General features: G+C 37.5%; 1 protein-coding gene across 1 annotated transcript in view; it reads right to left on the reverse strand.

Annotated features, from left to right (window-relative positions):
• Positions 1 to 3,812: 3,812 nt before the first annotated feature.
• The window catches only part of drd1.S (dopamine receptor D1 S homeolog), a 37,368-nt gene continuing 18,342 nt past the window's right edge, over positions 3,813 to 22,838 (reverse strand). Inside the window, exon 3 of the mRNA XM_018254697.2 lies at positions 3,813 to 6,962. Within this exon, the coding sequence (XP_018110186.1) occupies positions 5,151 to 6,506 (1,356 nt within the window). The 5' untranslated portion in view covers positions 6,507 to 6,962 and the 3' untranslated portion in view covers positions 3,813 to 5,150. The remainder of the gene's footprint in view (positions 6,963 to 22,838) is intronic.

The raw sequence follows: 22,838 nt of genomic DNA on the forward strand, positions 1-22,838 counted from the left end.
TTAAATAATCCATTTGTTATCAAGGGAAAGTGTACAAGTGTACAATATTAAGCTGCACTTGTGAGTAGCTCTGTACAACTCTGCAGTTGGAGCAGACCTTCTACAGGTGACTAGTTTACATGTAGGGGCATATTTACTAAGCTCGAGTGAAGGATTAGAATGAAAAAAACTTCGAATTTCAAAGTATTTTTTTGGGTACTTTGACTATCGAATAGGCTACTTCGACCTTCGACTACGACTTCAACTTCGAATCGAACTATTCAAACTGAAAATCGTTCGACTATTCGACCATTCGATAGTCGAAGTACTGTCTCTTTAAAAAAAACTTCGACTACCTACTTCGCCACTTTAAACCTACCGAGCATCAATGTTAGCCTATGGGGACCTTCCCCATAAGGTTTGTAAGCTTTTTTTGATCGAAGGAAAATCCTTCGATCGATGGATTAAAATCCTTAGAATCGTTCGTTTCGAAGGATTTAATCGTTCGATCAAACGATTTTTCCTTTGATCGTTCGATCGAAGCATTTGCGGTAAATCCTTCGACTTGGATATTCGAAGTCGAAGGATTTTACTTCGATGGTCGAATATCGAGGGTTAATTAACACTCGATATTCGACCCTTAGTAAATGTGCCCCACAGAGTCCATGCAAAAACATTTATTTCAGTGGTGTGGGCATTTGTGCTAGATGTTACAATAATGTGTGTTCTATCTGTTTTTGGGATGTTACTGTGAAGAGGATTGCACTATTATGAAAAGTCTGAATGGCCAAAACATTAATTAAATAAATGTGGGGATTAATATTCATAATAATAAAAGAAGTATTGTGACAGTAAATATATAGTGACACAAAAACAACGTGGTAGCTGGAAAAACATTCATGTTAATTTCAAACAAAACGGGACCATTTACGGTACAGAAAAGATGGAACTCGATGAGGGTACCCAGTCTCCTTGTAAAAATACTTGAGTTGAAGTAAAAATAAATGCACATAATTTATGTAATATGTTTAGGATTTTATTCATCTTTGCTTTATGTCGGTAATGTCTAGATAAAATTACTCCATCAGTAACTCTTTGCTGTGTATGTAATAATAACAATATCTGAAAGGCTGATCCATCGTGCATTGGCTGACCTTGTGCATAGGAAGATTTTATTTTCATACCGATCCAGTCAATGAACCGGCTGATATCCATAGTACATGGATATCGATCTTCAAACTGCTAAGTTTTAACCAGCGTAACCCTGGCACAGCTTGAAAGGGATGCTTGGAGTAGTTGCAAAGTTTTTCATTCAAAAATATGTGTTTTCCATGGATAAAATAAAATATAAAATAGTCATAGGATGATACTACAATCTACAAATGTCCACGTAATAAAATATGAAGCATGACAAATGCAACTGAAAATACAGTATCATGTTATGGCTGTTGTTAAACGAGCAGTAGAACTGAAGAATCTAGCCTAAAAATGAATATGCTTTCTGACTGCCTGCGGTGGCTGACCCAAGAAAATATAATATAAGATAAGAAATGCAAGTTATTTAAAAAAATGAAAACTGCTAATTATTTGAGAATTTCATTATCTATATAATATTAAAAGTAACATGCACTGTAAGATTACCTTTTCCTATAATATGACGGAGGTGGCTCATAAAACAGTGTGTATATGTGCATATACTGCCTATAATGCTATGGCTTATTTACTTATGTTTCATACTGATGTTAAGATGTTGAAGTCTATGTAGCACGAGCAGTATGATTTAGGGGCAGATGTATCAAAGGTCGAAGTGAAAATTCGTATTTAAAAAATTTGAATTTCAAGCTAATTTTTGTGTACTTTGACTAGGGAATAGTCCAAATTCATTTTGAATTTTGAAAAAAAACGAAAATTAGAATTTCAAAATTTATCATGTACTGTCTCTTTAAAGATTTGACTTTGACCATTCGCCATCTAAAACCTGCCGAATTGCTGTTTTAGCCTATGGGGAACTCCTAGAACCAATTTGGAGTCAATTGGTGGACTTTGAAAAATCAAAGTTTTTTTTTTTGGAAAAACTTTGAATCGAATTCGATTGAATGCGCTATTACTTTGATTCATACGATTTGAATTCGATTGAAAATGAACCTATTCGGCAAAAAAAAACCCTTCATTTTAATTTTCGGTTGGTCTTTTTTAATTCAAATTTCGAAGTTTTTCAAATTTAAAATTTGAACCCTTGATGAATCTGCCCCTTATTGTCTGCTGCAGACTAAATGGCACTGCCATGGGTCATGCCTGGTGATCACTTTCTCTATCCAGACACAATCACATTTTATTGGTATTTGAAAGCTAAACACAAGGAAAGACATTGATATAATTTGATGTCATTAGAACATCAGAGATCATCAAATTCATCTAAAAGGTATGGTATCTTACCCAAAAAAATGTATTCTAGATGAATGAAATAAAGTGCTAAATGAATTGTTTCTTCATACTACATTTTACTAGGTACTTTGTACATTGATAGATGAGCCCCTGCAAGTATTTGGCATAAAGGGCAAGGTAAGTGTACAGAACAATTCCATTAGATTTATACAATAACAGTATTCAGAGGGTTTGCTTCTTCACAGTTTGCATATATTAAGTAGTTTTACTAAACATTTGCTAAAATAGATGTGCCATCTCTCTTTGCATTCATGTCCAGGAAGGGTGAAACAATTTGTACCTAAAGACTTTTTTGTTCATTATATTTTTAGAAAATTGGCAGACAGGTTATGTAATGCACAATTTAGATATAGACAAATGGTTTTTAAAACCGAGAATGTGCATCACAGTTCAAAAAGTCCCTAAATAGTGTTCAATTTCAGATAGTTGAAAGATGCACTCAATTTAAAACTTACCTTTTATTTCTACCAAACAAAAATGATAGATAAGGGGAAAACATAGACAACAACTAATTCACAAAGCTACAATTCAGCTCATATTGCTATTTAATCAAAATGTCTCTTAGCCTGATTAAAGGGTGTTGTACAAAATTTGTGGCAGCAGTTACCATTATTCCCATAGGCAGTTGCCCATATTTTCACTGCTGTTTTATTTTTAAAAATAAAAAATTATATAGCCTTACGCGCTTTGTGCCAATAGACACTTAATCATAGACTGTACCACTACTTCAGCCTATGATTAAGTGCCTATTGGCACGAAACGTGTAAGGCTATGTCATTTTCTATTTTTATGGCCTAAATAAAGTTCTCCGTTTTTTTACAAGCCTGTTTGTGGGATCTGTGAGTGCCTGCCGTTTATATTGTTTCATTGCAAAGAATACCTAATAATAATCAATCTTCCTTTGGTCTTATATTTTCTGTACAGTGCAATAGTTTCCACATTTAAGGTACCAACTAGATCTTACCATCTGTTCATGTCACCAAACAAGTAGGTTTGTCTAATTGGCCACCCAAGCCCCATGCATAGGCAAATATGCTTCCAACTTGGTCGAGAATAAGCCCGTCACCATCGATCTGCTCATGAAGGGTATAAATGAAACTCGTAAAATAAAAACCTATACATTTTTCTTTATTTTATACAAAAAATTTACATATTTTTGTTCTATTATACTTGCAATGAAATTATAACAGCTGCATACTATCAAAAGATGGGTGACATACCATAAACTTTTCACAGAAGATCTTTGTACTTTTTGCTGAACCTGAAACTTTTCTCCTCTACTCATGATACATGGACGTGTCTTAAATATTTTATTGCATTTTGGTGGGAAATTGCATTATCATGTCTGCAATGTCCTTTTGATCCTATAGGCTAGAAAGTGAAAACAATAATTCAGTAGATGGGTAATGATACCACTAGGCGCAGTGATTCTGCTGCAAGGTGCCTTTATTAGCAAAAGGAATGGTTTCGAGCTTAACAGCTCTTTATCATAAAGATGAGAAAGAGCAGTTAAGCTCGAAACATGTCGTTTTTGATAAAGAGCTGTTAAGCTTGAAACATGTCATTTTGCTAATAAAGGCACCTTGCAGCAGAATCGCTGCGCCTAGTGGTATCATTACCCATCTACTGAATTATTGATTACATTGCCCTGGATGGAGGCAAGGGTTCCTGATACCTGAACAATATAAGGAAGGGTAAATATACCGGTGTATATTGACTTAGAAAGTGAAAACTGCATCTAAGGGACCAAAAACACTGACTGCATATACTGTATATGGGCAAGAACAGGAATGTTTGGCCTGATCACTGTATTTAAAGAGTCTTTACACTGAATTTGCAGCTTTTTAATACCATGGGAGAAGCTATTCTTGCTATACTGGAAATGGCATGTTCTATTGGATCAGGGGTGTTGACTATAGATATAAACAAAGCTTTATTAATTGCCAATGCTACACAGTTAATTGCCAATGCTACACAGTTTTTTTCTGACAAGCCTAAAAACAAAATTCCACCATATTGCACATACATGTATCAAAGATTTGCATGAATGAGACACAGCTGATAATAAAGCTACTGACTTATACTTTGATGCAATCTACTTCAAGAGGTAAACACAGATGCTGAAACATGGAGCGAAGAGTGATTGGCTGCTCGTTAAATATCTGTTATGCTGCATGTATCTGTGAAACTCTGGACAGCAATCACAAACTAAGTTCATTAAAATAAACAAAGTAAAGGTACAACTTTATAGATTTTTCTTTTTTAAAAACATTTCTTAAAAATATCAATTTAACATAATATATGAACAAAGTTTATGCTTACAATGATCTCTCCATTAAAAAAATATTCCCTTCTACTATAAGGCTCGGTTGCTTTTTCAAAATGGAATTACAAAGGCATGTACTTATTTTACATACTATACAATCCATTCAGGTGCATTAGATACAAATGTTAAACCATTTGTCAATTTCACCATAACTTTTTGTAACCATATTATGCAAGTTGGTGTTATGAACTACAATCCAAAAACACATTCTTTATATTATAATTTTCAATATTAAACCTTGAAATTGGCCGCACTTTATTTATATTTTCCACTGAACACCACAAATAGTAGCACGCTTATAAAATACAATGGAGTGTTGGAAAAAACAGATGCATTGTTGAACTTAAAAGTACTCAAGCAGTCGCTTGTTTAATGTTTGTTAACTTTCCACATTTCCTTATCAGGTTTTTTGCTGCCCATTCTGTGTAATAGGGTTTATCGTTTCCAGTGAGACATCTGCATCATAATCCAAAATCCCTGAAAATGCAGGAGACATTTTCTCCAAGCTTTTAGACAGGCCACTTTCATCTTCTTTTTTCAGCACTTCATCTTCAGGGCAAATGATGGCGTGGGGGATCAGGTAAACTAAATTGCACTCGTTTGGTATTGAACCTTTAGGCTCTTGCTGGCATGAGTAGACAACAGCTCCATTGTTGTTAATGCTGACAGTCTCTATGACATTGTTTGATGTAGGACAGATCCTGTAGCAGCCTAGAAGGTTTGAAAACGCTTTACGAAAATCAGCATTAAAGGCATATATGATGGGATTCAACGATGAATTTGCCCACCCGAACCATACAAACACATCGAAGGTGGTAGAGCTAATGCAGAATGGTTCTGTTCCATTTCTGATTAAACTGGGATCACAAAATGGCACTATGCAGTTCAGTATAAAAAAGGGCAACCAGCAACATACAAAAACGCCCATAATAACTGATAATGTTTTTAAAACCTTTGTTTCTCTTTTAAAAGAGGTTTTGAATGAGCTTTCTGGTTGCTGGCAGTCAATGCTGTTTCTGTTGCCAGTAATATTTTGACAGTTCTTGGCATGCACTGCTGCCCTTTCTAAAGCTGAAATGCGCCTTATTTGTTTGGCTGCTATTCTGTAAATCCGCGTGTAGGTTACAATCATGATGGCCACCGGTATATAGAAGCTAATTAATGAAGAGGAAATTGCGTATGTCCTATTTAGACTTGAATCGCAGTTGTCCATTGTTCTATCATGTAAAGTGATGTTCAGGTCGAAGAAACTGGTGGTCTTTGCTTTGTGCCAGTTGAGCTGTACAGGAATGAACGATATTAGAATTGACAAAGTCCACGCAACACTGATCATGATGAAGGCTACCTTTGGTGTCATTTTTCTTTCATACCTGAATGGACTAGAGATGGCCCAATAGCGGTCAACACTGATGACACAAAGGTTCAAGATTGAAGCTGTTGAACACATAATATCAAATGCAACCCAAATATTGCAGAAAGTACCAAAGGGCCAAAATCCAGCAATTTCAGCCACAGCTTTCCAGGGCATGACCAAGACAGCGACTAATAAATCAGATACAGCTAAAGAAATCACAAAAAAATTTGTGACTTTGGATCGAAGGTGGCGAAACCTGATGACAGCTGCACAGACCAACGTGTTACCCAGAAGAGTTGAAAGAATTAAGACAGAAAGGAAACAGCCTGTAAGAACTCGAAAAGATGAATCTCTTTCTGTAAGTAAAACGTCTTCATCCATACTTGTGATATTTAATGTCATGGCATTCTCCAAGTGGAATTCATGGCATTGATCAGGATGAACCGGATCCGTTATTATTTGCCAGTCTACAATCCCCAGAGGAAGAAGAAAAGTCAATTCCAATTTTCATTTTAAATGACTACGATAATATAAACACTAGCTTTTCTTAGGGACGTTTTTTTTCAGTCCCAACAAGGCATCGAATAAATTCATTTGACAGTTATACTAGTGTTTTGCCTTTTTTTTTTTTTTTTTTTTAATAAAGTGCGGATGTAAAAGTGAAAATTTCTCAATGGTCCTTTGTAATCACTGTCGCCTGGACTGGTATGTGAAATTGTAATGATCTCTAGGCAGCATTCTTCTCAATCCCCAGCATGTTTTGCAAATGATTCCCAGGCAACACACTTCTTTTATTCAGCTCAGTGCGGTAACCTCTCGAAGTGACTCAGAATTCTTTACGAGAAGTGTTCCAACAGACTGTAGGTAGAAAAACAGGAACATTTTTAGTGTTAATGCAAAGAAACAACCACCCCTCCCTAACTTGCTTCATCCTACACTATTCTAAATTCCTGATTTTTCATTCAAAAGGAAATTCTTAAGTGCCATAATGCAGCTTTTATCACCATTAAAATGACGTGACAAGAGAAGTTATTTCAGCATTCACATCTTAAGCTCTATTTGCAAATGCATGAAGATTACAGTATATATTTTTTGCATTAATGCCCTGCTGAATGCCTCTATCTATGGCCCAGAATTACAAAAGGTGTGATTATAACAGAATAAGATGAGCATGCTGACTGTATCTCATAAAGACTTCTCCAGTTTGTATGACTGACAAACTATATTACTGCACTTTGTGCCGATATCACGCTCCTCCCAAACTGTCACATAAACTCAGGCCATGTGGGAAATATACACATAAATAAATCTGCTCCTTTATGTCTTTAGTGATCCTACTGTGACAGGGCCAGATTTACTTTTTTGCAGCCCCTAGGTCCTAACGCCCGCCTGTGAGTGCCCACCAGGTCCTAGTGCCTGCCGGTGCACAAGTGCCCGCGTCTCCCAATGTTACTCTAGATGCGCCCCTCAAATTTTGATGCCCTAGGCCCAGGCCTTTGTGGCCTAGCCACAAATCCGGGCCTGACTGTGACCCATTCACTCCATGAGTTGTAAAAATAAAACTTATAAGCCCTTTGATAATTTAGCACAGTTTTGGTCTACATTAAAGCAACAGTACACCTGAAAAATCGAAAATATATATGTTTCTATATTATTGCCATTCTAAAGCACTAGTTTTTTTTACTGGATATGCTCCCTCTTCCTTTTATAAACAGGGCAGTTTATTCTGTATCTACCTCTAAGCAAAAAAACAGCAGCCTTTGAGCAGCTCTTTATCAGAGGCTTCTAAGTAGACACTAATTGGGTTATTGATTAAAGCCAGAATGTTTCTGTTTTGAGTTTTAAAGGGGAAAACACAGTTGTTCTAGGACAACAGTTCAATAGTTTAAATTTTTAAGTCTTTAAATATAATATAATTGAAATATAATATAATAATTATGATATTATCCATTATCCGGAAAACTGTTCTCCAGAAAGCTCCAATTTATAAGACTGTCATATCCCATACAGAATCCATTTCCTTTTTCTCTATATTCTGTAATAATAAAAAAATACCTTATACTGGATAGTAACTAAGCTGCATGAATCCATATTGGTGGCAAAACCATCTTTCATGTTTAAATGTTTTAAGCAGATATAAGGTATGGTGCTTCATATTACAAAAACACCTTATTCTGAAACCCTAGATCCAAAGCATACTGGATATTAGATCCCATACCTGTGTGATATAGGCAGCAGTATCCAGTCTGCAATTGTTCCTTGCATTTTGTTGTGCGGATGTTCAAAATGGAATTTAAATTTGTACCACTGGCCCTAGAAATGAGTCAGTGTTTTGAATGATAGATGAATGAAATATGAAGAGGAGTGAGTTTGAACAGTATTAGTTAAACAATATATATATATACCTGTAAATTAATGTGGTATTTTAACATCACATTTGTTACGTATTATGCAAATAGTAACATTTTAAAACAAGTTTGGATCTGATTTTTGAGCGTTTTGGCTTATTAGCTTTTACACTATGTCTTTCAAATCGAAATTACAGTTTCTAAGGTCAGTTACCCTAGAAATAATAAAGTTACTTTATTTTATGTAAACTATATTGTTCTTTTCATGCCCATACCTATAAACTGTACAAGCTACTGTATACAAGGGGTATTGAATCTAGCAAAAAAAAAAACGATGAAAACTTAAGACTTGCAGCACAAAAAAAGAACATGTAGCAAAAAAGTGGAGCCCAACCAGTAGGTCTTTTTTGAGGGTAAATGCTTATTGACTGGTCTGGTGTATCCATTGGACATATAAGCCAGTGGCAATGTAACATTGGATGATTGAGGGAGAAGTAAGTAAATTAGGTGGTCAAGGTACGCCAGCCCCGGACCCTAAACTTCAGGGAGTGGCAAACCAGTATATACGACAAGAAAAAAAAACTATATTTATTAGACAAAGTTAAAAATGTTAAACATCTCCATAGGCCCTAAGCATTCTGTATCCTAAGGATACTTAATCATGGCATTTGTGGCCGTGTCGATTCCTTTGAGTGATGGATAACTCTGTTTGTCTTGTCGTATGGACAGGGTACATTGCCCATTTTCCTAAAACATCTACGCAGCAGCAATCACTGAAACCATGACTATGAAGATTTTCATTCATCCAGGTCATGGTATATCTAGTATAGGTAAATCTAAAAACAACTGGACTTGCTAATCAATGAAGAAGTTTCACTACTCATCCGAGCAGCTTCTTCAGTTCAACTGAAGAAGCTGCTCGGATGAGTAGTGAAACGTCTTCATTGATTACTCAGCAAGTCCAGTTGTTTTTAGATTTACCTATACTAGATACACTGAAACCATGTTAAGAGGGTTTCCCATAGCTGTGGTTTAAGGTAAGACTATGTTATAGAGAAGTCACAAATAAAACAGAACAATAGCACAATAGACAGGCAAATAAGAAGTCATTTTCCATTCCCTTGGACAGAAGTACAAGGTCACTAAAGGGGTCAAGAGCCCTTAGTGTTCATGGATGACACACATCTGCCTGGAGAATTCCTAGGATCAGCATCTTCTCTTGCACTATATAGAAAAGCCAGCATGAGAGCACAATACAACAGCATGGTGCTGGCCAGCCCTGCTGCTATAGGGCAGGTTGCTTCTTACCTTGTGTGTTGGAATAACACTCATTTGGGAACATGTAGGAGAAAAGTCTATATACCACCCCCTGCTCCTCTTGAATCCCTTACAAATGCAATAGAACCCATTCTTTTGCCATTTGCCCACTGCCCATAAGGTCATGAAATACTCAGAGATCTACTCATTGGAATGATCAATCATTGGCACAGGAGCCAACTTGGTCTTGACCACCTTATGAGATGGCAATAAATGGTTACACACAACAGGGTGTGATGCTCTTTGATCTTGCATCATTCTTATTAGTGACAAACACTGACATACTACTGTCTTTACTGATTTCAATTTCATTAATAAATACTTATCCAAAGGACTCCACATGCAACACTGGCGTTTGTCTCACTGGACATGCCAAATATACTTTGGCTATAATTTTCAGGCAAAGCTTTTGGAAAATGCTTTGGTTGATAAAGTAAAGATCGAGTTTACCCTTTAATGACCTGATTGTGCATTTGCTACAATAGCAATACATGTTACAGCTTAGATTTTGTGATCATGCCCTCTAGCTTCAAATAAAGGACAATCCAATATAAGTGATTGCTTGTGAATGTGCCTGAATGGATTTCCTTACACGACAACCACAACAATTTTTTAATCTTACATTTTAAATTATTTGCCGTAAAGTCAGAGTCCATATACATAATAATCTTGAATGAATTGGTATTTTTAAATGTTCCAATTGATTGTGCTCTTTTTAAGGGTTATGTTTTTATATCTCATCACATAACACATTTCACAGATAGTGATGTTCTAGATTGCCATTAACATATCATGTAGTGATGGGCGAATTTGTGTCGTTTTGAAAATGCAAATTTTGACGCCTGCATCAATGTTGACGCCGGCGTTAAAGTCAATGGGCGTCCGAATAATGTTGACTTTTGCGACGTGCGTCCGAAAATTTTTGATGTCTTCAGAATTTTCTCTGCAGTTTCACAAATCTATTCGCCGGCGGCAAAACATATAAATTCGCAGCGAATTCGCTCCTGGCAAATTTATTTGCCATTCACTAATCTCATGTCACAAAATGTGACTGCCCAAGAGCATTGTTATTGGACAGAATTAAACATATTTCAGACAGTACACAGAAGCACACTGGCTTGCCTTCCAGTCATCAGATTCTATACTTGAGTCTGAGCACCATGCAGAGAGAATTTGGCATCAGCTCTTATTTGGCCTATTTGAAAAGGCGATATGGCGACAATCCATCGGCGGCGCTCAATTTCTCCTCCCTGCCTTCTATAGGAGATAGCCAGGGAGGAGAAATCGAGCGCTGGCAGATGGATCGCTGCCATGTCGCCTTTTCAGAAGAGGAGCGCAAGCGGAGTATCGGTGAGATATTTCTTAATAAAGTCTGTGCGAATATAAAGTTAAATGTGTGCTGGTGTTTTTTTTTTTCGTTAAGGGCAAACTAATTTTTTATAAAAAAAAATTTCATGTTACTGTTCCTTTAAGACAGGAAGTTAAAAAACCTTTTCAATATATAAATGATCCTGCTTGGCCAAACTATACAGGCTCATTGGCTGTTGCGTTTGTGGCGTCCAAGGTGTATATTTATAAAAGAGTGAAGTTAGAGGTCGCCACAGTCCACTAGAGTGAAATTCCGCCACTCTCCATTCATTTCTATGGGATTTTTAAATGAGTATTTCTCAATGGGTGAAAGTGAAAGTTCATCCTTTGATAAAAACACCTTTAAAAATCTCATAGAAATGAATGCAGAGTGGCGGACTTTCACTCTAGTGGACTGTGGCGATCTCTAACTTCACTCTTTTATAAATATACCCCATGCAATACTCAGTTAATGATTCAGCCTTGTTTTTAATCTGGATAATAGACACAAATCAATTTGATTTCCCAAATCCTTAGAAGAAGATGTCATCCCTCCATGCACACGCATACTCACCATTCAGTTGGAAATGCACTAAACAGGCTCACAAGGCTTACACAACGTTGCTACTGTTGTTATAAGATATACAACGTCACATTTTCTTCCAGAAAAAAATAATTGTTTATGAAAACCTTTGGTATAAAACAGTTATGTTCATTTCAGCACACAAAACATATTGTGAACTTGTCACAACCCCCTTGTAGCAATGCAAAGGTTCTGGCCTGGGGATGAGACACATGAACTGTCAAGTAGCCTGGGGCATACAGAGTGTAGAAAGGGTTTAAACAAACATAATGCTTATTTAGCATTAGATTTTTCATTTTTCAGTCTTTTAATGCTTTTATTTTTCTTTTCTTAGATAACTGTGCATCCAACGTTTCGGCCCGCATTGGGGCCTTTATCAAGGATAAAAGCACTTTTATCCTTGATAAAGGCCCCAATGCGGGCCGAAACGTTGGAAGGCGTGTATGGTAGTGAAAAGGAAAACGTGTTTGTGTATTTGGGAATGTGTATGAATGTAAGCATAAAATGAAAGAGTGTAAAGGAGAACTAAATGAGTAAGACAATAAGTGTGTGTCAATAGAGAAGTGTCTAATGGGACGTTGGTTTTTTCAAGGCTAGATCCTCCCATGCCGCTAGCATTTATGGCTTTTAAGAGAGAAAGATTGCACAAACCAATGCACAACATGTGAGGGGGACCACCAAAAATATAAAGGGGTGGGTATGAGGGTGCAATAACCACATGAGCTTAGCCAAAGCTTCCGGCAAATACAAAACTAGGGGGGTTGTGGATGCACACCTGAGGCCAATTTCAAAAAGTTTAAAGCCCTGTCTAAATGATTCAAGTAAATATGCAAGTGCATGTAATTTTGAAACAGGGTTTTTTTGTTACAAAGTTATGATCATAATATTGATAAGCCACCATACCACGTCAAGGTAAAACCCCACATGGTGGTCCCTAACTTATTTATCTCTAATCATAGTAAAAAAGGAATATCACCTCTCTGTGTAGTACAAATTCTTTATGTAAACATCTCCTGTGCTTTGGTTTCAAACTCTGTGCTAAATCCTCCCCCGCCAACTGCTGAGCGGCTTTTAAGAGGGAGAGACTGCCTTAACCAACGCCCATTTTAGAAAAGTAGAAGTAAGGTGTTGTAATTAAAAACAAAGTAGAGTGATATGTGCAGTTGCACAATGGTGTGTATACATGTGTAAGTGAAATGTGAAGGTGTGTATGGTAGTGAAAAGGAAAAAGTGTTTGTGTTGTAGGATATAAAAGAAGCCGGTCCCAGTACCACAGCCACACCAACCCCTTCACCCACAGCGTAACAACCTCCTAACGAAATTAAAATCGTGAGAGAGTAGGCTCATACTCTTTTACGATTTTAATTTCGTTAGGCAGGGCGTCGCAAGATACCTGAAATAAATGGGATAATTGTCACCACTGGGAGGTTGTTACGCTGTGGGTGAAGGGGTTGGTGTGGCTGTGGTATGGGGACCTGCTTCTTTTATATCCTATAACACAATTAATGTCCTTACCATCGAGTTCCTATTTAACGACCAGGAGGGTGTTCACTGTGGGAGAAGGGGTTGGCTTGGCAACAGTGGGTAAATGGAATCATAAGTTCATCGCCGCAGCAAGCTTAGAGCTGCACTTACTTATTACTTCTTTCAGTACCTGGGAGGGTTTATACTGTGGGCGAAGGGGTTGGTTGAAGCGAAAACGCCCGAAATTCGCCCATCACTAATCGCAATGTGATTATAATACCGCTGTGCAGAAATATAGAATTAACACTTGCGATAAGTCTATTAGCGCATGCGAAAATACTTTGGTGAATCGTTCCTTAAATAATGCGTCTTAAATAACGCACAAAACAGAGCGTTAAGGAATAACAACAACCTTTAGTGAATCAGCCCCATAATGTTGAACAAAATCTTCCCTGCAAACAGTATTCCCAGCTGGTTTGGTTCTATTCATATTTAAACATGTTTCTATGCGGGAAAAAAAGAATTAAAGAGGAATGTGTTTTTGTTTTTTTTCCTGTGCTTTAATAAATGTACCCTGATCCACAATCTATTCTGAGTGATTATTCCCTGCAGCATGATATATAAAGATATACATTTTATCAATTGCTTAACCTGTTTGATTGAACATCTCAAATGATCCTGGATTAAAATGTTGTTGCTAATGCCAGAGCTCACTTAAATAATGAATTGGCTTCTTAGAATGCAGTCAGACCTTTCCAGCTGGCTGAAATCCATTTTTAGCTTCAGATCGCAGATCACTGGTCTCTGACTTGCAGGTCTCCTCATTCACAGTTCAGTTCTTTCAGAAAAGAAAAACAGCAAAACTGAATGGGATTCGTGACCAATAAATGGAAATTTGTGATTTAACAAATCAATTCTACACCTTCCTTCCTCTGTTTTCTTTTGAAGAGCTGTTAACAAAATGTCCCAGCTTTTAGTACTCCAGGATACGTTGTAGAGGTCAATGTCAAGCTGAAATAAGACCTAGATTTGTCTCCAAACTGATTGATAGAGGGTCAGACTCCTTATTTGTTGGTAGAAGCCCATATGTAAATGTGAAGATATAATTTTATGGGTGTAACAGGTATTTATACATACATTTTCAGGGTTCCTGAACAACCTTCATTGTAAGTTATAAGCAGGCACAAAGGAGCAGAACTGGGTGGGTCAGAAGGCAAGGGGGACAAGGGGGATGGACTTCTCACTCCACATCTTTGCCAGCATCCCCCTTAGACAGTCTAAGTGGGTGGGTGGCTAATATACAGGTATCAATCGGAAAGGGAAGTGCACAAAGTAAAGGCATTGTCTAAAAGGTACCAGAACAAGACTAATATTCTAGTGCTCCAAAAGGTAGGGGGTTATTTACTAAACTCCAAATGCCAAAAATTCAAAAAAATTGTTTTTTTTAGTATAAAATACAAATTGTTAGTAAAAAAAAACCCCACCAATTATTCGGAATTTATTATACCCTGTGGATGGAAAAAGTCCAAATTCAAAAATTCGGCATCTCAGACCTGCCGGGGTTGGTTATAAGTCAATGGGAGAAGTCCCAAAGATTTTTTATCTGCACTGGGTTTCGTGCAGTAATCCGAAGATTTCCGAGTTTTCAGAGTGGAAAATCCGAAAAAATTTGTACAATTCCTCTTTTTGATGATTTTTTCCCACAAATTTTCCGGAAAGTGTATTAATAAATAAGGCGAAAAAACCTGTGCCGGTTTGGACAGAGTTTTTTTCAGAAAATATTGAGATAAATTTGGACTTTGATAAACAACCCCCTTAATTCTTTCTTGAAAAGATTGAAAGAGCACTCCTAAGGGAGGAATTCAGGGATGGAATTCCAGAGGTATAGAGCAGCAAGATAGAATGTTTTGAGATAAGAGGTGGCAGTAGCTGTGGATCGTATGAAAATAAGGTGGCTCTGAGAGGAGCGGAAAAGAAGGCCAGGAACATAGAGTGAGACAAGTGAGCAGAGGAGTAGAGGGATTGAATGTTAGCAGAAGCATTTTATATGCTATCCTTAACAGTCAGCCATGCTAGGGATTTTAGTTGGGCTTGCACAGGTCTACTCTTACGAGAGAGCAGGAGTATCCTGGTAGCAGAGTTTAAGAGTGACTGGAGGGGAGTCCGGAAGACCAGTTAGTAGGAGGTTGCAATAGTCTAAACGTGATAGGATAAGGGTATAAGGGCATGTATTAGTGTTTTGTGAAAGAAAAGGACTTACCTTGGCTATATTGCGGAGGAAGAAGCAATACATTTTGGTAGAAGGAGAAGAACTGGTCGAAGATAACCCCCAAACAGTATGCTGAGTTAACAGGGTTAATGGTCATGCCATCAATAATAATGGTAAAAGGAAGAGATGGGCTAGGTTTGGGTGGAGAAACCATGAGCTCAGTTTTGGCCAAGTTGAGCTTGAGGTGGCATTGGTTCATCAAGGAGGAGATAGCTACTAAGAAGGCTGCGATCTGGGACTGAACGTCAGCGGTTATGACATATCTGGATGTGATTAGCATACAGGTGATATTTAAGACCAAATTATGATATAAGATCTCCTGAAGAGAGAGTATACAAGGAGAACAACAGAGGACCCAGTACAGAACCCTGAGTCACCCCCACATCAGGGGGAGAGGATTTGTTAGCAAAAGTAACAGAGAAGGAGCAGTCTGAAAGGTAAGAAGAGAACCAAAATGCAGCTTGATTATGGAAACAGATTGAATGGAGAATTAGCATTAGGACAGAAGATAAGTCCAGTATAATTATAATGTCCTTTGCAGTGATGAGATTTCTCCCATTTCAATTCGCCAAAAATTCGGGAATTTCCCATGAAATTCGCAAAACGGTGAAAGATTTGTGAAATGCGAATTTTGATGCCAGCATCAATATTATTATTCGCAGGCACCAATTCTGATGCGAATTAAATTCAATGGGTGCCTATTAATTGTGGCCGGTGAATTTTTGCGGCAATTGCGAAATACGGAAATTCAATGTGAATCCGCACATGCCAAATAAATTCGCCCATCACTAGTCCTTTGACATTAGCAGTCTGGAGATCATTTGCAACTCTACATAAGGCATTGTCAGTGGAGTGTGAAGTTCAAAGCCAGACTGCATAGGGTCAAGAAGATTATTGGTGCAGAGAAAGTTAGTAATATGGAAAAAGACAAGAAATTCCAGAAGTTTAGAGGTAAGTGGTAAGAGAGAGACAGGCTGGGTCTTTTTCAGAATGGGCTTGGCCTGTTTGAATAACAAGAGGAAAGTAGCAGAAGTTAGCAAGGAATTGAATATATGAGTAAGTACTGGAGTAAGGATGGGAGCACACTGTTTTAGTAGAGGTGATGGCTTGGGATCAAGTGAGCAAGTTGAGGACAGGAGAAGTTTTAAGACTTCAGACTCAGTTATAGGAGCAAAAGAGTTGAAAAGGGAAAGAAAAGCTTTAGGAAGAGTGAGAATATTGATATCTGAATGGTGGGAATATTGTAGATAGAGTCAACTTTGCTTTTAAAGGAGAAACAAACACCTTATTAAAAAAACCCGTACCCCCTACCCCACATAGACCCCCTCCCTCCTCGCCCCAGCCTAGCTGCTACCCCAGGTAAATGCCCCTAACTTTTTATCTACCGATCGGTGCAGATTCAGGGATCATGGTTCACGGCAGCCATCTTCCAGGTCATCGTGTCTACTTCCGGCGCTTCAACAATTTCCGTGAATTTCTGCGCATGGGGAGACCGGGAACCGGGAAATTTCTCCAACTGCGCATGCGGCACCACACCAGTCTCATTGTCAGATTACCGAAGACCCGGAAAATGGCTGCCGTGAACTCAAATCCCTGAATCTGCACCGAGGGGTAAGTAAAAAGTTAGGGGAGCTTTTCTGTCACTGTGCAATTTAGTTCACCCAGCTCTACCATTCTTCTTCCCTCTAAACAGTGTCAAGGTAACTAACTAAATTCTTTACAACATCAAATAATGAAAATTTCAGTGCAGCTGAATCTACTAAAACTTCAGTTTATTGGCCTTTAAAAAACATTTCCTTTTCCATCAGGGCTAATAAAACATTTCCTGTTTTTGTTTAATTTTTTTTTATCAGTGCCATTATCCATTGTCTATATTATGTAGTATATTGGTAAAGTGTTCATTATATGACATTATGGGGCCTGTTTATTAAACCTCAAATTTTTCTGGTCGAGTTTTTAAAAACTTTTTAGAGAAAAAAAATTAAAATTTTTCGAGATTTATTATGCTCTAAAGCTTCTAAAAACCTGAATCCGAAAATAAACCTGTCAAAATCATGTAAAAGTCATGTAAAAGTCAATGGCTGATGGTGCCTTTAATATTTGGACCATGTTTTTCTCCTTCACGATTCTCTATATTTTCGGGCTGTTTGGCGCTGGTTTTCGCTCAATAATCTGATAAATTTGAGTGGCAACAATTCTAAAAAGTCACACAATTTGAACTACTGCACTTTGTCAAGACTTTCTGACACGGGCACTTTTCGATCTGAATTGTTATTAATTAAAGCAGATCGTGGATGGGAATTTGGTCGAAAAAAATCAGAAAAAAAAGTTTTAGTAAACAGTCCTCCACATATAGATTTATTTTAATTTTTGTCCTTGCTGTTGCTCATAGTGTAACACAAACTATGGGCCATGCTACCTACTGAAGTATAGAACAAATCAGAGCATTTCACCAAAGGTAATTAGCAAGGTGTAAATGACATGCCTTTCCTGGATGTGAATTAAAAAATAGAAGTAGCAAGCACTGAGGCACACAGAGAGCAAACCTTTTTAGAGACACTTTTATCAGCCAGACTCCCTAGTAGCTATTGTTATAATGTGTGCATTTATAGCAGCTATCTGGGGCTTCAAATGTACCTTCATTCTATTGTTGGCTCTGTTTCACTTGAAGCAGATCAGACCATTTAATGATAGAGATATTATCAATGTGAGACCATTTCGGTGCAATAAATTTCAGCCATGAAATCCACAAAAGTCTTCTGTGCACCAAGCAGCAAAATAATATATGCTAACATCCCAGTAATCTAAAATGGAAAAGCTTAGAACAAAGTTTTTAGTTGAATTTACTAAGGAGGTTCGAACAATGGATAAAAACCCACTCAAAACCCCACCATGCAATGTATTTTGCCATAATCCCAATGCTATTGCCTCGCCACTGCAAAGAGTTACATGTCTTTATGCTTGATGCCAAAAAGCAAAAGAATTGGGCCATGCAGTGAACAGCAAGTATTTGGGTGCAAGTTGTATCTGCAATGTAAGAAGCCACACACACACACAAGCTGTTCAGTAGGCTTGGTGCCTAGCATTTTAATTAGCTGCTGATGTTGCACCTAGAGTTGTGCCCACTTGTAATAAATGTATTTTTTGTTTGTTTAACGTTGTGTCAGAGTGTTGTGTAAAGGACCACTGTGGAAAAACTTGAATTGAGACACTCACTATGGACCATGGCACCAGTGGGAAGGAACAATGAGCAGATTCTATAAAACTTATATTCGTTGCTACTAGGGGTGCACCGAATCCACTATTTTGGATTCGGCCGAACCCCCGAATCCTTCAGAAGGATTCGGCCGAATACTGAACCAAATCTGAACCCTAATTTGCATATGCAAATTAGGGGTAGGAAGGGGAAAACATTTTTTACTTCCTTGTTTTGTGACAAAAAGTCACACAATTTCCCTCTCCGCCTCTAATTTGCATATGCAAATTAGGGGTAGGAAGGGGAAAACATTTTGTACTTCCTTGTTTTGTGACAAAAAGTCACACAATTTCCCTCTCCGCCTCTAATTTGCATATGCACATTAGAACTCGGATTTGGTTCGGCTGGACAGAAGGATTGGTCCGAATCCGAATCCTGCTGAAAAAGGTCGAATCCTGGATTCGGTGCATCCCCAGTTGCTACTCAATAACGTGAAACATACTGCTGAATAAAGAGTTGATTTTCTTGTTTCTTAAACCTTGTTGGTGCATACATTATTCGCTTTTTTATATATATATTATTTCTCTTTCGGAATGAATTAAGCTAAGGTCTAACCACCTGAAACAGAAGCAGTGTGTGGCAGCACTACACACTGAGCATCTTATTAGTAGGATAATCTTGCTAAAACGAGCTCAGTTCAATTAAAAAATGGAGCTGTTTTACTATGATTGCCTGGCATGCTTTTGTACGAGAAGCAGCAAGCTCCATTGTTCTAGCTGCTTAATTTAACTTTGCTAATGAGCAGCAGGAATAGAGCATTGAAACTTACACGGTTTCACTATAAGTGGTATAATCCTTTTCAAATGGCATTACAGGAACATAAGTAATTCAGGATGATGCAGTATAAACATTAATTGCAGTATCCCTTTTTGGGTGCCTGGTTCTATTTCTAGAACAAATACCGCAGTCTTAATAGTTGACTGAATGTAAAGTTACAATAAATAAAGCCATTATAAAGCAAATTCATTAAGTATTTGGAACTAAGAAGTGGTTGTCTCTATTGTTTAGGACAAGTAAGAATAGAAAAATCAAGCAATTTCCAATCTGTATATGAGGAATATATTTTTTGAGGCAAAAGGAATAGAAAATAAAAACTCTTTCCATCTCATCAAAAATATATAGGGAAATTATTAAAATGTTATAAAGCAATGGGATATCACTATCCCTTAATGCAGTTTCTATTTTTATATCAATAATTATTTTCCTTTCATATCCACAAGTATTTTTTATGCTTTATTATTTAGGCAAGTCTATTTCCCTATACAACAGAAAATGGCAGTTTATTAGACCAATTCGCAATAAATAATGGGCTGTTTTTATCCTTTTGTCTTGTAATTGCATTCTTACTCCTTCTTATTCTTTTCCTCTCTATAACTGTTCTCTTAGTATATGCTTTGAACTTTTACTTACTGTTAAGTGCTCACCTAAATGAAATCAATACCTTTCCCTCCTGCCCTCCTAATTCAATTCAGCACATTATAATAAGTGACTTTAATAATGTATAAGGCATTAAAGCAAGAAGATATTAAGATGATCCCAAATGGCTTCATAGTATCTGTACACAATGAAGACCATTTCTTGCATATGCTGCCTAATTAGTGATGGGCGAATTTATTCGCCAGGCGTGAATTCGCGGTGAATTTGCGCGATTCGCCGCCAGCGAATAAATTCGCGAAACGGCCCTGAAAATTCGCGGCAAAAAAACGCCGGCGTCAAAAACGGGCGCTGGCGTCAAAAAACGAGATTCGTTCGAAATTCGCAAATTTTTCAGCAAAGCAAAATGGCGCAAATTCGCCCATCACTAGCCTAAATCTAAAAATACATTTTCTTTTATTCAAAATGTTATTACGTCAATTGATTTCCTTTGGGGCAGTTTATTTCCTAGACAATCTGCAAACATAGTACCAGACTTAAGGTCGCCATACGAGTGGATCTTGAGGTGGGCATCATTGGGTTGATCTGATCACTTGACCCTTGGGCCAAACGATCAGATCAGGCCTTTGGAGCAAGATCACATCAATCAGCCAAAGTGGTCCTCGCCCCTATAGAATCTTCAAACCTGGCCAATCCACATCCGCCTGATTTTCAGCCATTAGGGATGTAGCGAACTGTTCGCCGGCGAACTAGTTCGCGCGAACTTCGACTGTTCGCGTCCACCGAATGTTCGCGAACGTCGCGCGACGTTCGCCAATAGGCGTTCGCGTCAAAAATCGTTCGACCATTCGATTCCTTCGACCGCTAAAATCGAAGGATTTTCGTTCGAATCGAACGATCGAAGCCATTGGATTGAATGAAATCATTCGATCGAATGGCTTCGATCGTTCGATTCGAATGAAAATCCTTAGATCGAACGATTAAAATCCTTCGATCGTTCGAATCGAACGATTTTCGGATGTTCGAAGTTCGCGAACTGTTCGTGAACTGTTCGCATTTTTTGCCGGTGTTCGCGAACGGCGTTCGCGAACACATAAACGGCAGTTCGCTACATCCCTATCAGCCATATGGTGGTGGGGTAGGCCCGTTGGACGACCACATATATAAATTAATAAATTGCCAACAGGTTTTATCTGCCCATCTATGGCCACCTTTATAGAGGTAAAGAACCTGTGATCCAGAATGCTGAGGACCTGGGGTTTGCTAGATAAGGGATCTTTCTGTAATTAGGAACTCCATACTGTACCTTATAGCTACTGGAAAAAAAATCTATAGTGTGGTGCCTCCAATAAGGATTCATTATACAGTGTATATTGCTCAGTTAGAATCAAGTACAAGGTACTGTTGTATTATTACAGAGAACAGGGAAATCATTTTTTTTTTAAAAAAAGATTTGATTAAAATGGAGTTTTTAAGTAATGGCCTTCCTGTTATTCAGAGCTTTTTGTACAATGGATTCTGGATAACAGATCCCATACTTTACTTTAAAACATAACCAGCTACAGGTCTCACAACAATCAGTGGCTTCTTTCCATAAATAAAAATGAAAATGCTGTAATTAGTGATGGGCGAATTTGCGCCGTTTCGCCGAAAAATTCACGAATTTCCAGTGAAATTCGCAAAACGGCGATAAATTTGTGAAACAGTGCCGGCATCTCGTTTTTGATGCCGGTGTCTGTTTTTTTAGACGCCGGCGACAATTTTTTTTTGACGCCGGCGAATTTTTGCCAGCGAATTTTAGCGGCCGTTTCGTGAATTTATTCGCTGGCTGTGAATCGCGCAAATTAGAAATAAATTGACGCAAAAATAAATAAATTCGCCCCTCACTAGCTGTAATATCATTAAATACACTAAATACCGATTTAACTTACCACCGACATATAGGTGGAGAATTAAATAACCATTTACTTATCCATTTCTTTTATAGTTAGGATCTCATTAGTATGGGTAGTGTCTATAATGGATTAAAATGGTTCTATACTGAGTGCCTGTCTGAGTCCTGTTTCTCCATTGCCATTATAAATGGCAATTGATAAATTTAAACAGTAACTCAATACACCATAAAGAATTATCACCAGTTATTTTCAACAACATAAAAGAGCTGATTATCAACATTCGAAATAGAATATTTACAGCAATTTATATTTTGATGCGCTAAAACTCATGAATTCAAATGATGGTATCCAAAAATAAAACGTTTGATGCTTATAACGCACAAAAAACGTTGGCATCTAAGACTTCATGAAAAAAATCAATGGGAGTTTTCATAGCCAAAGTTAAATGTTTTTTTTTTTTTATCTGAATTGTTCAAGCTTTTTTAATTTTTCAAAATGTTTTGAAAATGATGCGTAAAAATATTTTTTAATAAATGAGCAAACATTTGAGTTTGGGAAAATCTAAGTTTATTCAGTTAAAATAATACTCGATATAAACAGACCTCCCTGTGTCATTTCCCCCCTCCTGTTTTGAAATTAATCCTTTTGTTTTAATCTGCAATCCTGGCTTGTTAATGTATTGTATTGTATCGTCCTGTTATAAAATCATTGAAAGAGCTGCGAGAAGCATGTGCAAAAGGTTTGGGACACTAGTCAGTATTTAGTAACACCTCCATTTTAACAAATCACAGCTTGTAAACACATTTGTATCCAGCTCTCAGTTCTTCTTGTAGGGATATGTGCCCTCTATTCCTTGTAGATCTCTTCAAATTCTAACATCT

Source organism: Xenopus laevis, chromosome 3S (genome assembly GCF_017654675.1).
Source record: "Xenopus laevis strain J_2021 chromosome 3S, Xenopus_laevis_v10.1, whole genome shotgun sequence".
In the NCBI taxonomy this organism is placed as follows: Eukaryota; Metazoa; Chordata; class Amphibia; order Anura; family Pipidae; genus Xenopus; species Xenopus laevis.